The 13,130-nt window shown below is 40.6% G+C and overlaps 2 protein-coding genes across 2 annotated transcripts in view; both read right to left on the bottom strand.

The window, feature by feature from the left end:
• The window catches only part of b4galt2 (UDP-Gal:betaGlcNAc beta 1,4- galactosyltransferase, polypeptide 2), a 256,599-nt gene extending 254,135 nt beyond the window's left edge, over positions 1-2,464 (bottom strand). The window contains exon 1 of the mRNA XM_015956622.3: positions 2,043-2,464. The gene's annotated coding sequence lies outside the window, so the exon portion shown is untranslated. The remainder of the gene's footprint in view (positions 1-2,042) is intronic.
• Positions 2,465-3,129: 665 nt separating this feature from the next.
• On the bottom strand, positions 3,130-7,480 carry atp6v0b (ATPase H+ transporting V0 subunit b). Its single transcript, XM_015956626.3, has 8 exons — positions 7,215-7,480; positions 6,284-6,332; positions 5,950-6,033; positions 5,476-5,553; positions 5,248-5,317; positions 5,005-5,056; positions 4,647-4,837; positions 3,130-4,462 (listed from the first exon to the last, which is right to left on the bottom strand). The coding sequence occupies exons 1-8, from the start codon at positions 7,297-7,299 to the stop codon at positions 4,436-4,438; spliced, it is 636 nt and encodes a 211-aa protein (XP_015812112.1). The 5' UTR covers positions 7,300-7,480; the 3' UTR covers positions 3,130-4,435.
• Positions 7,481-13,130: the final 5,650 nt, after the last annotated feature.

Genomic DNA, 13,130 nt, shown 5'->3' on the forward strand with positions numbered 1-13,130 from the left:
TCACTGGCTGCCAGTCAACTTCAGGGTTCATTCCAAGATCCTGGTTCTGGTCTATAGGGCCCTACATGGACAAGCACCATCTTACATTGGTGATCTTAGTCCCTACACCCCCAGCAGGTCCCTGAGGTCCAGTGACCAAAGCCTACTGGTTGTGCAGCACCAGGCTAAAGACCAAAGGTGACAGATCATTTGCTGCTGTGGCCCCCCGACTCTGGAACTCTCTCCCCCTGAGCCTGAGATCAGTGGACTCAGTGGTCTCCTTTAAAATGCAGCTGAAGACTCACTTGTTCAGGCTTTGGTGTGACCTTCAGCACTATCCTCTCTACCTATTACACCTTTCCTGGATTCCACAGATTATCTCCATTTCCTCAAATTTTAATCCAAATGTTTTCTCATTTTTCTTATATGTTTAATCACTTTTAAAAATCTTTTTACATTTTTAATAGTTATTCTTGTGAAGCACCTTGTGATTTTGACCTTGAGAGGAGCTATATAAAAGATAGTTTTCAAACAGAATCAGCTGTGTTTATGATCTAAAACATGCAGGAATTATGCTGGAAGCAGACTCCAGTGCTGGCACTCCACTTTACTAAGAAGGGACCAGTCCAATACTCTGAAGTTGCAAGTGCGGTTTTCTGGCCACAGAGGGCCTGAGTGAGATTTCATTAACCCTGTAAAGGGTCGTTTTAGCACACACTGGCTCAGGAAAATGATTTTTCAAAATATGAAAAGCTCGTACAGTAAGCCTTTGATTATAGATCCTACATGGACAAACCATAAGCTCATCCATCTTCTTAGAGCTAATCTCTGTTTCCCCAAACTGAGGTCATTCAGAGAGTTATCATTTGTAAGGATGCATTCATTCAGGTTTTTATTGCCAATTATGGTACAGCTCTGACCAGCCAACACCAGTTTTGGTCGATTTTAGTTTATCTGCATCATTTATAACCAAGCGAATACAATAATTATTTAGAAAGCTAAAATGGCTTCAAATTGGGATTCTGACACTAATCTCTTCCTCAAAAGTAAGCATGAATTAGCAACTGGCAATGCTGAGCTGACAGAAAGAGAAATATATTTTTTATTGCCTGGACCAACAACATCTGATTTTAAGGTTGGTCAATCATCAATTAGGTCAATCACCAGCTGGTTTTGTTGTTGTGTGTTTGTTAGTAATCGTTCACAGCTTTTCCATCATGGACATATTTGGAATTTCTGAAATCTGAGAAGCAAATAATCTCATTAAATAATCTAATTTCACAACACACACAAGCACAGAAACTGTTCACACTGAATTGGACATGACGGGAACAATTCTCTAAGCATTGGAGGATCAAAACTAAAATTCAATGCTTCCACCAAGCCCAACTCTGCGTGAGAAGCAGCTTCTCTAAAAAATGAGGCAGTTCCAGTCCACTTGCTACTTTGCCTCTGTAACAACAGTCCTAAAGAGATCCTGTGTCATAAATGAAAGAGATGTCAGGCGGGATTACAGTCTAGGTGCAGAGTTTCAGTGTAAACGCCTGGTTAGGTTGAGCTTTGTGATGAAGATGCATCCCTCTTTATCCTCATCTTCTCGCACATCCCCTTGCTTCCTCTGCACACCGGTGCTCTTTGCACTCAGTGTGCTCTTCCTGGACCATTAGACATGAGATGCTGTGGTTGGTGCACAGCTTTAAATTGCTCTTTAAAAGCAGCAGGTGCAAATTTGTGACAATTTGCATTTCCAAAGTCAGACAAAAAAAAACTGAAACTGAGACGGGATGAATTCTAGACCTATGTTCTGAGTCTGTGTGGTGATTTAGTTCATTCAGTGCAGAAGAACAGTGGAGGGAGGCTGAGGGAAGCCTAGTATGGCGGGTGTAGGAACGCTGGTAACAAAAGAGGGGCAGCGTGTGCGATCAGATCTCCAAAATATCAAAAACTCTGAGCTGCAGGACGGGTTGGGTGTGAAAGCTTCAAAAAACAAAAGCAAGCGTGCATCCTGGGCCGAATACAACAACGCATCCCAGTGAAAGCACGCAGATAGTGCTCCTACCTACCTTGTTGTGTTCCTTATCCGCGCATCTTCTCTGTGCTGCTGCTGGATTCTCTCCACGGGAAAAAAAATAAAATCATGTAAAATACCCCAAAACTCCCCAAACGCGCTAGAAAGACAAACGAATGTGAAAAACGCAAGCAGAAGCTGAGCCCAGCTCGACTCTGTTCAGGAAAACTATGACAAGCTATTATGTCTCCTCCACATCAGGGAAGCAGCCTCGTGATGTTGAAGCATCACGCAACCCGGAATGCTAATATTCTACCGCAAACCGGCTAGAGGCGGCTTCCTTCGCTCCCGGTTTCCCGTCATCCCGGTGTGTTTTGGTGCAGATGATGGCTAACGAAAGCAGGGAGAGATGCTCTCGGGCGGCGAGCAGGTCCCTTCGCTTTTGGTGCCTACGGAAGCCTGCGCGGTAGCATTTCCTTTCGCCTTTTTTAAACTCTTCTGTTCTGAGAAGCTGGAAATAAATTAACCTATCAATGTCCGCCAGAAAGCAAAGATGTAATTATTAACGAGTTAACTTTTATGATTCCGAAGTGCATTATTAATTCACTGTATGAGAATAATAAATAAAAACATCACATACGCATTTTTATAATGGGATTTAAATGTAGACCTTAAATTTGCATCGTGACGCAAACTAAATTTTAAAGTGATTATTTCAGATTTCAGTCTTATTTCAAGTGAGGGGTGATGTAAAGAGAGGCAAATGCAAGCATAGGCCGTTATTAAGAATGTTTTACACTTACTTATAGAATGTAAACAAAGCTTAAAGCTACCAATTGTAGAAAAGCGTTAAGAGAAATTACTATTTTTGTCCTAATCTGGTATAATTTGTTTTCAAAAAATACCAGCAGCAATAATACAAAAGCTTACTTTAATCAAGAATAATTTAGCACTTGCATCTTTCTGTGGGATACTTTCAAGCATTTAAGGGTTTCATTTCTTTTTTTCTAAATTAGTTATTAAATCCTCTTTGAGATGATTTTGCATTCAGCAGTTGAGGATGCAAAGGTGGTCTTTCGCGCCACCTAGTGGACTGAAACACTAAAACCCCTTTTAATAATATAAATAACTAAACTTCCAGATGTTGATCAAAGCATTTTATTTTCTCAATGACATTTATTAAGCTAAAAAGAAAATCTGAGAAGGGGTTTGACTGACACTGCTTCAAAAACAAGATATTTTCTGATCACCATCACATCAACACACAGTGTACACACACAGCACCATCTACAGTCAGTGAAAGCCTTGGGTTTAGATACCAAATCATACACTAGCCCTGGTCTGTCATTTCTACGAAATAATGCATCGTGAGATTTCTGTCCTCTGTGACCACCTCCGCCTTTTGGAGAAATATTCAAAGACAGATCGCTATGCTACACTCCTGAATGTCCAGAACTCAACACACTCTCCAATTCAGACACAACTTAAGGAATGTTCATTCAGAAAACTATGAAAAGCTGACATTGCCAAAAATAAAAAGAAATAAAATAGTCACGTGCATTTAAAACAGATTAAATGTGAGGTTCCAGTCACTCTGCAGAGATGTCAGCACTTTAGCTTCTCGCTTTGTTCTTGAAGTCATTTATTTTGGATGAATTTCTAGACGTCAGTGCTCAAACCAAGCTTCTCCTAAAAGATTGATTTTCGTCTTCCTTCAATCCTTCTCCCTGCCCTGAAACTGTTGTTTTTGGAAAAAAAATCCACTCAGGCAGAATGTTTTGACCGGTAGACGTAGTGGGCAGGCCCGCGGGGTGTATTGGAAAATCTGCTGCTTTGATTTCAACGTTTGGCTTTCTGAAACAAACCCTTTACAGTTTAGTAAATCCACTGTTGTTCTAAACGTTTGAGTTTTATTTCCACACCACTTTTATAGTGCATGAAAGGAAAAACACTAAGTGGATTAAGGACCACTTGGTAATCAGAGTAGAACAGATATGAAAGCAAAAATGTGGCAAACGGACTACAAACACAACAACCTCCTCATGCTTCACAAGAATGAAAACAAAAAATATATATGCCACACACACACACACACACACACACACACACACACACACACACACACACACACACACACACAATATTTTCAAATACTCCAGAGTCATTTTTAAACTACCATTCAACAAGAGTGGTCAGAAAGATATGCCAACTACTTAACTGTGCTAATTATTTATTTTATGGGTAAATTTAAAAAATAAGCTAATTTTCATCTTTTACTTTACTGAACATTCAACGTACCCCTGAAAAAATGACTCACCCTCACAAGAATGATAACTAAAAATAATACCAGGTAAATATAGACATTTAAATAATTTACGACATATGTACACAATAATCATCGTATTTTTCCAGCAGTATCCTCCTCCTCCGAGTGTGTGAGAGCATCTTCTAATCCCCCATCTTTACTTTTGAGGTCTGAAAAAGTAAATAAAAACAAATTATTAGCTTTTTTTCCTTTAAACACCTATTTATATGACTGAAAAAGCCATTTTTATAGCATCTTTCAAGATAATTAAAAAAATCACAAGAACTATATTTGATCCCGGGAAAGACCGAACTGGCAGGAACAGCAGCAGACTCAGACTTGAGTCTCATTTACCTGCAGAATGGCTACGATTACACCAAACAAGCCAATCGCACTGCCAAAGATTTCGACAATGAGGATCTTCACAAAGAGACTAGCGTTCTGGGCATCGGCCAGAGCCGCTCCGCTGCCAACGATGCCGACGCAGATCCCACAGAAGAGGTTGGAAAAACCCACAGTCAGACCAGCTCCAAACATGGAGTAACCTAAACGGAAGAAAAGAATGAGTCACACATTATTATAAGTCAACTGCACTGGAACTGGAACGTTTTATTAACATAAAAAATAAATATTTCCTCAGACGTTTTCAACCTTCTGCTACTATTTTTTTCAGCACATCTTCAATATTCTGTTGCTTTGTGTGTTTTCTTACCAGCTTGGTAATTACGTGCACCGATGGTCTCAGGGGTTGTTCCGGAGAATTGCTATAAGATGAGGGAGATTATTTTTAGAAACAACTGCCTATCATTTTTCTGCTGTCTGCCATTTTATTCGAGTTCCTTTTAGCTCCCAGGGCTTGAGTTTTACTTTGAGTGCACCTACACATCTCCTCCGTGCACAATTCAGAAAAAAAGGACAAAAGGGGATTTATTTACTATCAGAAATGCTTATTTACCTCAGCCATGTTGCTGATGACGATAGCCATGATGATCCCATAAATAGCAACAGCTTCACAGAAGATGATGCTAAATAAGGAAATGCAAAACAAAACGTGAAGGAAAGAAAAAGAACACCTTGAAATCATCTTTTAGGTCATCTTTTCATGAGGAAAAAACCTTTACTAAACCCACACTGGTGTTATAGTCACTGCATCATATCAGCAAAGTATTAAAAATTCAGTTACCTGACCAGGTTTTTGGTTTTAATTCGAGGAGCTTTGACACCTCCACCAATAATACTAGAACCTGTGACGTAGATGCCCCTGGAAAAGGAAAAAAAAAGGATAAAAACAACAGTTAGTACAAGTTTTATATAATCAAAATTCCATTCTACGTCGTTTAAAGGTTTAAGAAGACCCCAAAGGCTGCTGAGTTTTATGTGACTCAAGGCTGGTCACTCATTTTTGCTAAGTAACACATTTTCTGTGATCCAATTAATCCTAAATGCAATCCAGAGACAGAAATTCGGCTAAATCCATTTCAGAAGGTTCTAAATGATCGGTTAAACCAACAGCACTGCAGGTTTTATATGAAACCACATGTTCAAGGAGGAGATCTGTAAGAAATAACAAGCAATCAAAAATAAAATGCATCTTCTGTGTGCTTATATAAGTAGTCGGAAGAAAAAGCCTTTTTCTTTCTTGGCATTTTAACCTCACCAGGCAGCTCCCACCACAGACAAAGAGATGGCCAGACCAATGCCCAGATTGGCCCACATAAAAGGAGACGTCTCTGTCAGGAACCTGAGGATACAAATGTGCACGACATGAAGACAATTGCTCCTAGGGCAAGTTTTAATCACATCAAAATAATATTTGAGTTAATTATACGATTAGTTTTTCAAGTAAACAATGAGGGAAAAGATGTTCAGAATGAAATGGAACAGTACTTTTTAATCTGAGGTCATTTCTCCACATTTGCTGTTGTCTAACATAAAATTTGTGTCTAAAAGTTAATGAAACTTTCTAATAGGACATTAAAAACGGTACCTACCATGCTACATCAAAACGGAACCCAAGGTCAAATATGGTATAGCAGATACCTGTAGAAAAATAAACACGTTATGATAAAATTACTGCTCAACTTTAAAACAACCCTAATATATTTACACCTGGCATACAATGAGTCAGATGTTCTTGCAAAGTATTTATTTAGGTTTTGATCTGAAGGTCATGAAGGTCATTTTGAGTTTTAATTTAGATTTCAGCTGCTTTTGATTCATTCTGTCCAGGCCATGTACCTGGAGATGACTGCATAATGTGTGATGTGTAAATAAATAAAAGAAATCAAGCATGGGGAACAGCAGAGAAGACTAGAAGAAGTGGTGGGCATGTGTAAAGAATATTATCTGCAGCAGAATATTTCTGAGTCATGTTTCTAAGACAAAGTAAAAAAGTGTCCAGAACAGAACGGGCAGAGATCAAAATAAAACCTAATTTTTGTTGATTAATAGTCAGGTTTGACATTTTTAGAGGACCATCTTATTGTTACACTCCTTGTTTTCCTGTCAAACTGTTTAACCTTAAGATTTGATATATTCCAGCAAAAATGACCAAAAACAAACAAACAGAATCTTTAGAAGACAGTAGTGGTAAAAGATGAATACATAAAGGATCACCAAAGGTTTCTGCACAGTACTGACTAAGCTAAAAATGTGGAATAAGTTGAACCATTTGTGTGTCTCAGTCTCACATGAAACTGCTGTAGTTCCCTTTATTAAAAGAGGAAAAATCCATCATGTGTTGCAACTAAAGCACAGCAGCTAGCATGCTAACGATGGTGTGATCAATAGCTTTAAACGAGTGCTAAAGAAGCGAATTAGCATTTCTGAAAGGCTACCACAACTAAAAACGTTGATATCATCATCACAAATCACCAACGTTCAACCACTACGAGTAAATATGACGTGAATCTGGAACCTTACCAACGACTAAGATGGTGCTCCAGAAGGCCAAAACCACCCCAGTGTAAAGAATGGCGTGTCCGTTCATCATGCACTCCAGCAGCATTTATCCGGCTGTATAACCTGCAAAAGCAGCGAGTTATACGAGGCTAAAGTTATAAATCCGATGCCAGAAAAGCCAAGATAATGAGATATTTTCTCTATAAGAGACGCTTTCTATAGAGGAGGGAGCAAGAACATCTAAAGGGGAAGCAGAGGGATCAGGTGATGCAGTTCGACTAGCATGTGACCGAGGAAGGAGGGCTGCATACCATTTCTACAACGCTTAGTTGACTTTGTTCGAATAACAGAGCGAAAAAAATATATTTGTAATTTCGTCATCTGGCACGACACCTAATATCCACGTGAAGGTATAAATACAATAGGCATGCCAAACAATGAATACAATGTGACCTTTTTTAATCTAAGGCTGCATTCCATACCAAAATTTTGTCTAATCCCCATTCCCACCACTAGATGTCAGTGTTGCTACACAAATTAATCTTTTAGATTTCTCAGTGATCTCGACTTTCACTTTTACATAAAAACATAAAACCTTTTTTGTTTTGTTTTAGTGTTCAGTCATAATATTCACGAAAACGCTTTGCAGAAAACACATAATAAATAAAAACAAGATATATAATGCAAAAGCTAAATAAACAGACAAAAAGCCAAAATAATGTAAACTTCTATTTGTTTATTTATTGAATTATGAACTTGTTTTTTTCATTCACTGACTATAATTATTATTTACCATTTTAGTCTGAATAAATAAATAAATAAATAAATAATAATAATAATAATAATAATAATAATAATAATAATAATAATAATAATAATAATAATAACAATAATATCTCGTGTAGATTGGTCTGATTTAAAAATATATATTTGAATGCAATAAAATTGTCTGCAGTCTCCCAGCTTTCACTGCAGGTCAAAATTTCTGCATTTTTTATGCCTCTAAAGAATGAGTAGAAAACCCTGCCACATTAGTGGCTCTCCAGGACCAGGGTTCCCTGCTCATGCGCTGAAGTTTAATGCAAACGTGTAGGGACAGCATAAGTGTGTGTGTGTGTGTGTGTGTGTGTGTGTGTGTGTGTGTGTGTGTGTGTGTGTGTGTGTGTGTGTGTGTGTGTGTGTGTGTGTGTGTGTGTGTGTGTGTGTGTGCATGTGTGTAGGGGGGGGGGGGGGTCTCCCACCTCTTTCGAGCCTACCCTGAGGCATTTTGTCCTAGGTCATTTAATGATCTGCTTCTGCAATTTTCACATCTGACAATGTGTCTTGTGCATACACCATCATTCATTCATAATGAAATAGCGAAACATCTTAAATGGTAGTTTAAGTACAGGGCTATGATTGTTTAAGCGTATGACAGCCAGCAGGGGATTCATTTCTGCATGAGTCAGTTTTCTGTGTGAATTTTCTCAGTGGCTTTATCTGAATGGCTCTAAATTATCTAGGTTTTTTTTCTTTTATTAAAGCCAGTCTAACCAAGTCCAGGTAAATTTGAGGGAGAGTTGTCCCCCCTGAGAATCTAAGAGATTACATCAAATATTATCTCTCTCCTGGGAAAATAAAATTGTCATTAACACAAAAAAGAAGGAGACTCCTGTGAGTTTCAGAGCGAGTAATCACCCAGGAACTCTACTGTTCCTCGTCATTAGTTCCAACAGACTTCCTGACAGGACTTCCTACCTCCAAGGAAACGGTCTCCACCATAATTTTAAAATTCAATCAAGTCTGTGTCGGTTTTCTCCTCGGAGACCGCAGAAGTCACTCAGCTGTTAATGTTGTCAGTCGAGTCCTTCGTTCCATCACAAATGGAAAATACTTCAATAAAACCCCTGAAGTCAGTTTGAGCTCACAGGCTTTAAAAGTGATATGCAGGGGCGGATTTAGGACTGAAGAAGATCCGGGGCTTAACACAAGTGCACGCGCACACGCGCACACATAACACGCACTAGTCTTTTCATAAAACATTCGGGGCTTGAGCCCATGTAGCCGGGCCTAACGCCGCCCCTGGTGATATGTATGGTTTTTCTCCACCTCCTACCTCATAGTCAACTAAATTTCATTCCATTATTCTATCTTTATCAGTGTTTGTGTCCTGGTTTGTTTTCTGAAGATACCAAGAATCAGGTAAAAATAAAAACATTTTAAGGTCAAATTAGATCAGAGATTGACTGACAGGTGTGGGTTTGCTAAGGACATGCTAGAAAATAGATTTTACAAATGAAGTTTTCATCTGAATCCTGCACAAATGCTAAGCCACAGTTAAAAATGCTTTCAGTTAAATTGATGCAAGTCTTCTGAGGGTTTAGTAAAAAGGTGAATGGAAGGCTGATTTTCTTTTGAGTCACATTTCATCTGTTTGATGCCTGCTAGCTGCACCATCCTCCCCAATGTGACAAAACCAGAAAAAATATATAGGTTGAGGCGTGGACTCGAGTCATATGACTTGGACTCGAGTCATTCTTTTAATGACTTCTGACTTGATTTGATAAAATCTATAAACACTTACGACTTGACTCGGACTTGAATGCCAATGACATGCGACTTGAATCGACTTGTATCTGTTGACTTGTTAATGACTTGAGCATATTTGTTTTTTTAGCACAAAAGCGGCACGACATGGACAAAAATCATAAATCATTCTTCGTTCTGGGTTTGATTTACTGCTAAATGCTGCAGCACTTTATTTATAATCGGTTTCAGTTGCACTTTCTGCTTGTTTGAGCAGATAAATTAAGCTTTAAGAAGCTTTATTTCTGGACTTTATATATTATCATTGTCATTAAATTGAAGTTGGACAGATGACTTGATTATGACTTGAAAATTCAAAGTTATGGACTTGACTTGGACTTCCAGATCGTTGACTTTGGACTCAACTTGGACTTGGTTGTCTTTGACTTGGACTTGACTCGAGACTTAACTGGAAAGACTTGTGACTTGCAAAGCAGTGACTTGGTCACACCTCTGTGTATAGGTAAGTAATAAAGTACTACAATGTGGAAAGTAAACTTTTTGCTTCCGTAAACAAGAAAAATAAAACAATGAATAGTTTTAATTTGTATGATATTTGGTCCACTTTTTATGAAAATTGATAAAATATCTGCATTTCCCGCTGCTAAATAAAAAGAAAGTTCGAAACAGAGCTATTTAAGCCAATGGTGCTTTTATTTTTTATAGTGGGTTAGCTAATTAGCATTTTGAGGTATCAAAGTTAGAAAAAACACACATTTAACAGGTTATATTTATCTACAATAACAGACCATTTTATTTTTATTTATTCAGATTAAAGTATTAATATTTTTATATAAAATATTACAGGTATGAGCTTTCTCCTCTGCCATTTCCGTTTGGTGTACAGTTTGCAACGCAACGCATTATGGGATAGCTTGCCAGCCTAAGTTTGCAGAAGGATGTGTTGAAGTATCCTTGATAAAATGGGTGGAGCAAGAACACATTCGGGCACTTTGAGCACACTTGCCATGATACAGACTTAGGATTTGAACAGTACTTGGGTCAACGTTGATGCCATCTCACCAGTTCATGAGTACACAAGTTCACACAAGTATGGATGTTAAGAAAACCCCAAGAGTGTCTGTACTGCTCCATTCTCTCACCTGTTTTAAGTGCACTCTATAACAACACACATCAACACCACATTGGAGCAGGCAGAGGGAAACTAGGGATCTTCTCATACCTCTGTTTTCATTTCACGGACTGGGACTGGAGGCTAGGAGTGGGAGCTGGCCGTCTGCTCGGGGGTTGGGGTGGTGGGTTGCTTTACACTGCATTGAGTGGGGATGCCTGCTCATCGTAACACCAGTAAGAACGAGACCATCTCCTGGGTCCTGGAGTGGTTGTGCCCTCTGTGCAGCAGTTTCTGGACCAGAGTGTGTAGGGTGTGCATGGGGAGTTAGAGTGGGTGTATGACATGCATATATGTGTCGTTAGGTCCGAATTGTTTTCATTTAGCCATATTAAAATGTTTAACAGTACCAAAGGCACGTTTTAGGTCAAAAGTCAAACATTCTACTTCGAAAGTTCCAGTAAAGGGCAGAATTTAAAGTTGCTTCAATAAGAGCAAGCCATTCAAGTCCTGAAGCAGCAAAGTAGCCCCGGACTATCACACTGTCAGCCACCACTGGTATTGTATGCGTGCTTGTTTGTTTTTTGATTGTTTTTGTTTATTGTTTGCTGAAATTCTGTGTTAGTTAAACATTTGAACATCAAAAATTGAAATGGGTTTTCTGTTCTGAAATGTTTGTATGCCTTGTAATTCATTCTAAGTGGGTAAAAATATACCGGTGCGCTATTTCCAGGAACTAGCAGTGAGCCACATCACAGCTGAGCTGCAGACGGTTTTGGCATCTTATTTCCTGATATTTGGACATCTCGCCTCAGTTTGGATCACAGCAACTCAACTTTACCACTGACTTGCAAGATATTTTGGAATAAAAGACAGAAGTGCCAACCGAAAGCTTTGATTCTTTTTTCACTGCTTGTGAAGCTTTAAGTGGTCACGACACATTTGTACCATTCAGAAAACTTTGTAAACATTTGCTTTGTCACAATTACACCTCTCCTCCTTGAACCGTCACCTTAACGTGGTGGAGGAGTTTGAGTGCCCTAGTGATCCTAGGAGCTATGTTGTCGGGGGTACTTTGTGCCCCTGGTAGGGTCTCCCATGACAAAATGGTCTTAGGTGAAGGGTGAGACAAAGAACGGTTCAGAGGATCTTTCATGGAAAAACTATCAAGGAGTCAGAGTACCCGGCCCGGAGGGTTACCGGGGTCCCACCCTGGAGCCAGGCCTGGGGTTGGGGCCCGTGAGCGAGCGCCTGGTGGCCGGGCTTTCGCCCATGGGGCCCGGCCGGGCCCAGCCCGAACCGGATACATGGGCTCATCCAACTGTGGACCCACCACCCGCAGGAGGAACATGAAGGGTCCGGTGCAGTGTGGATCGGGTGGCAGACCGAGGCGGGAGCCTTGGCGGTCCGATCCCCGGACAAGGAAACTGGTTTTTGGGACATGGAATGTCACCTTGCTGGCGGGGAAGGAGCAGGAGCTTGTGGCAGAGGTTGAGGGGTACCGGCTAGATATAGTCGGACTCACCTCGACACATAGCATTGGCTCTGGAACCCAAGTCCTTGAGAGGGGTTGGACACTCTCCTTTGCTAGAGTTGCTCCGAGTGAGAGGCGGAGGGCTGGGGTTGGTTTTTTGTTGGCCCCAAGACTCTCTGCCTGTGTGTTGGGGTTTACCCTGGGGATGAGAGGGTAGCTTCCCTGCGCCTACGGGTCGGGGAACGGGTCCTGACTGTTGTTTGTGCTTATGGACCAAACATCAGTTCAGAGTACTCACCCTTTTTGGAGTCCCTGGGATGAGTGCTAGATAGTGCTCCATCAGGGAACTTCATTGTCCGGCTGGGGGACTTCAATGCTCACGTGGGCAATGACAGCATGACCTGGAAGGGTGTGATTGGGAGGAACGGCCCGCCTGATCTGAACCGCAGTTTGGCCATAACGAACACCATGTTCGAACATAAGGATGCCCGTCGGTACACTTGGTACCAGGGCAGCCTAGGTCGCAGGCCGATGATAGACTTTGTAGTCGTACCATCTGACCAGCGGCCATATGTTTTGGACACCCAAGTGAAGAGAGGAGCGGAGCTGTCAACTGATCACCACCTGGTGGTGAATTGGATCAGATGGCAGGGGAAGATGCCGCGTAGACCTGGCAGACCCAAACGCATAGTGAGGGTCTGCTGGGAACGCCTGGCAGAAGAACCTGTCAAGACGGTCTTTAACTCCCACCTCCGGCAGAGCTTTGACCGTGTCCCAAGAGCAGTGGGGGACATTGACTCTGAGTGGGCCTTGTCCCACTCTGCGA

Source organism: Nothobranchius furzeri, chromosome 11 (genome assembly GCF_043380555.1).
Source record: "Nothobranchius furzeri strain GRZ-AD chromosome 11, NfurGRZ-RIMD1, whole genome shotgun sequence".
NCBI lineage: Eukaryota > Metazoa > Chordata > Actinopteri > Cyprinodontiformes > Nothobranchiidae > Nothobranchius > Nothobranchius furzeri.

Excerpts from the sequence above, each read along its gene's own strand:
- atp6v0b (XM_015956626.3), bottom strand. The coding sequence starts at position 7,299 with ATGCTGCTGGAGTGCATGATGAACGGACACGCCATTCTTTACACTGGG. Across the intron at positions 5,057-5,247 it reads TCATCAGCAACATGGCTGAG|CAATTCTCCGGAACAACCCC; the intron begins GTAAATAAGCAT and ends CTCATCTTATAG. Across the intron at positions 4,838-5,004 it reads TGCACGTAATTACCAAGCTG|GTTACTCCATGTTTGGAGCT; the intron begins GTAAGAAAACAC and ends TCTTCCGTTTAG.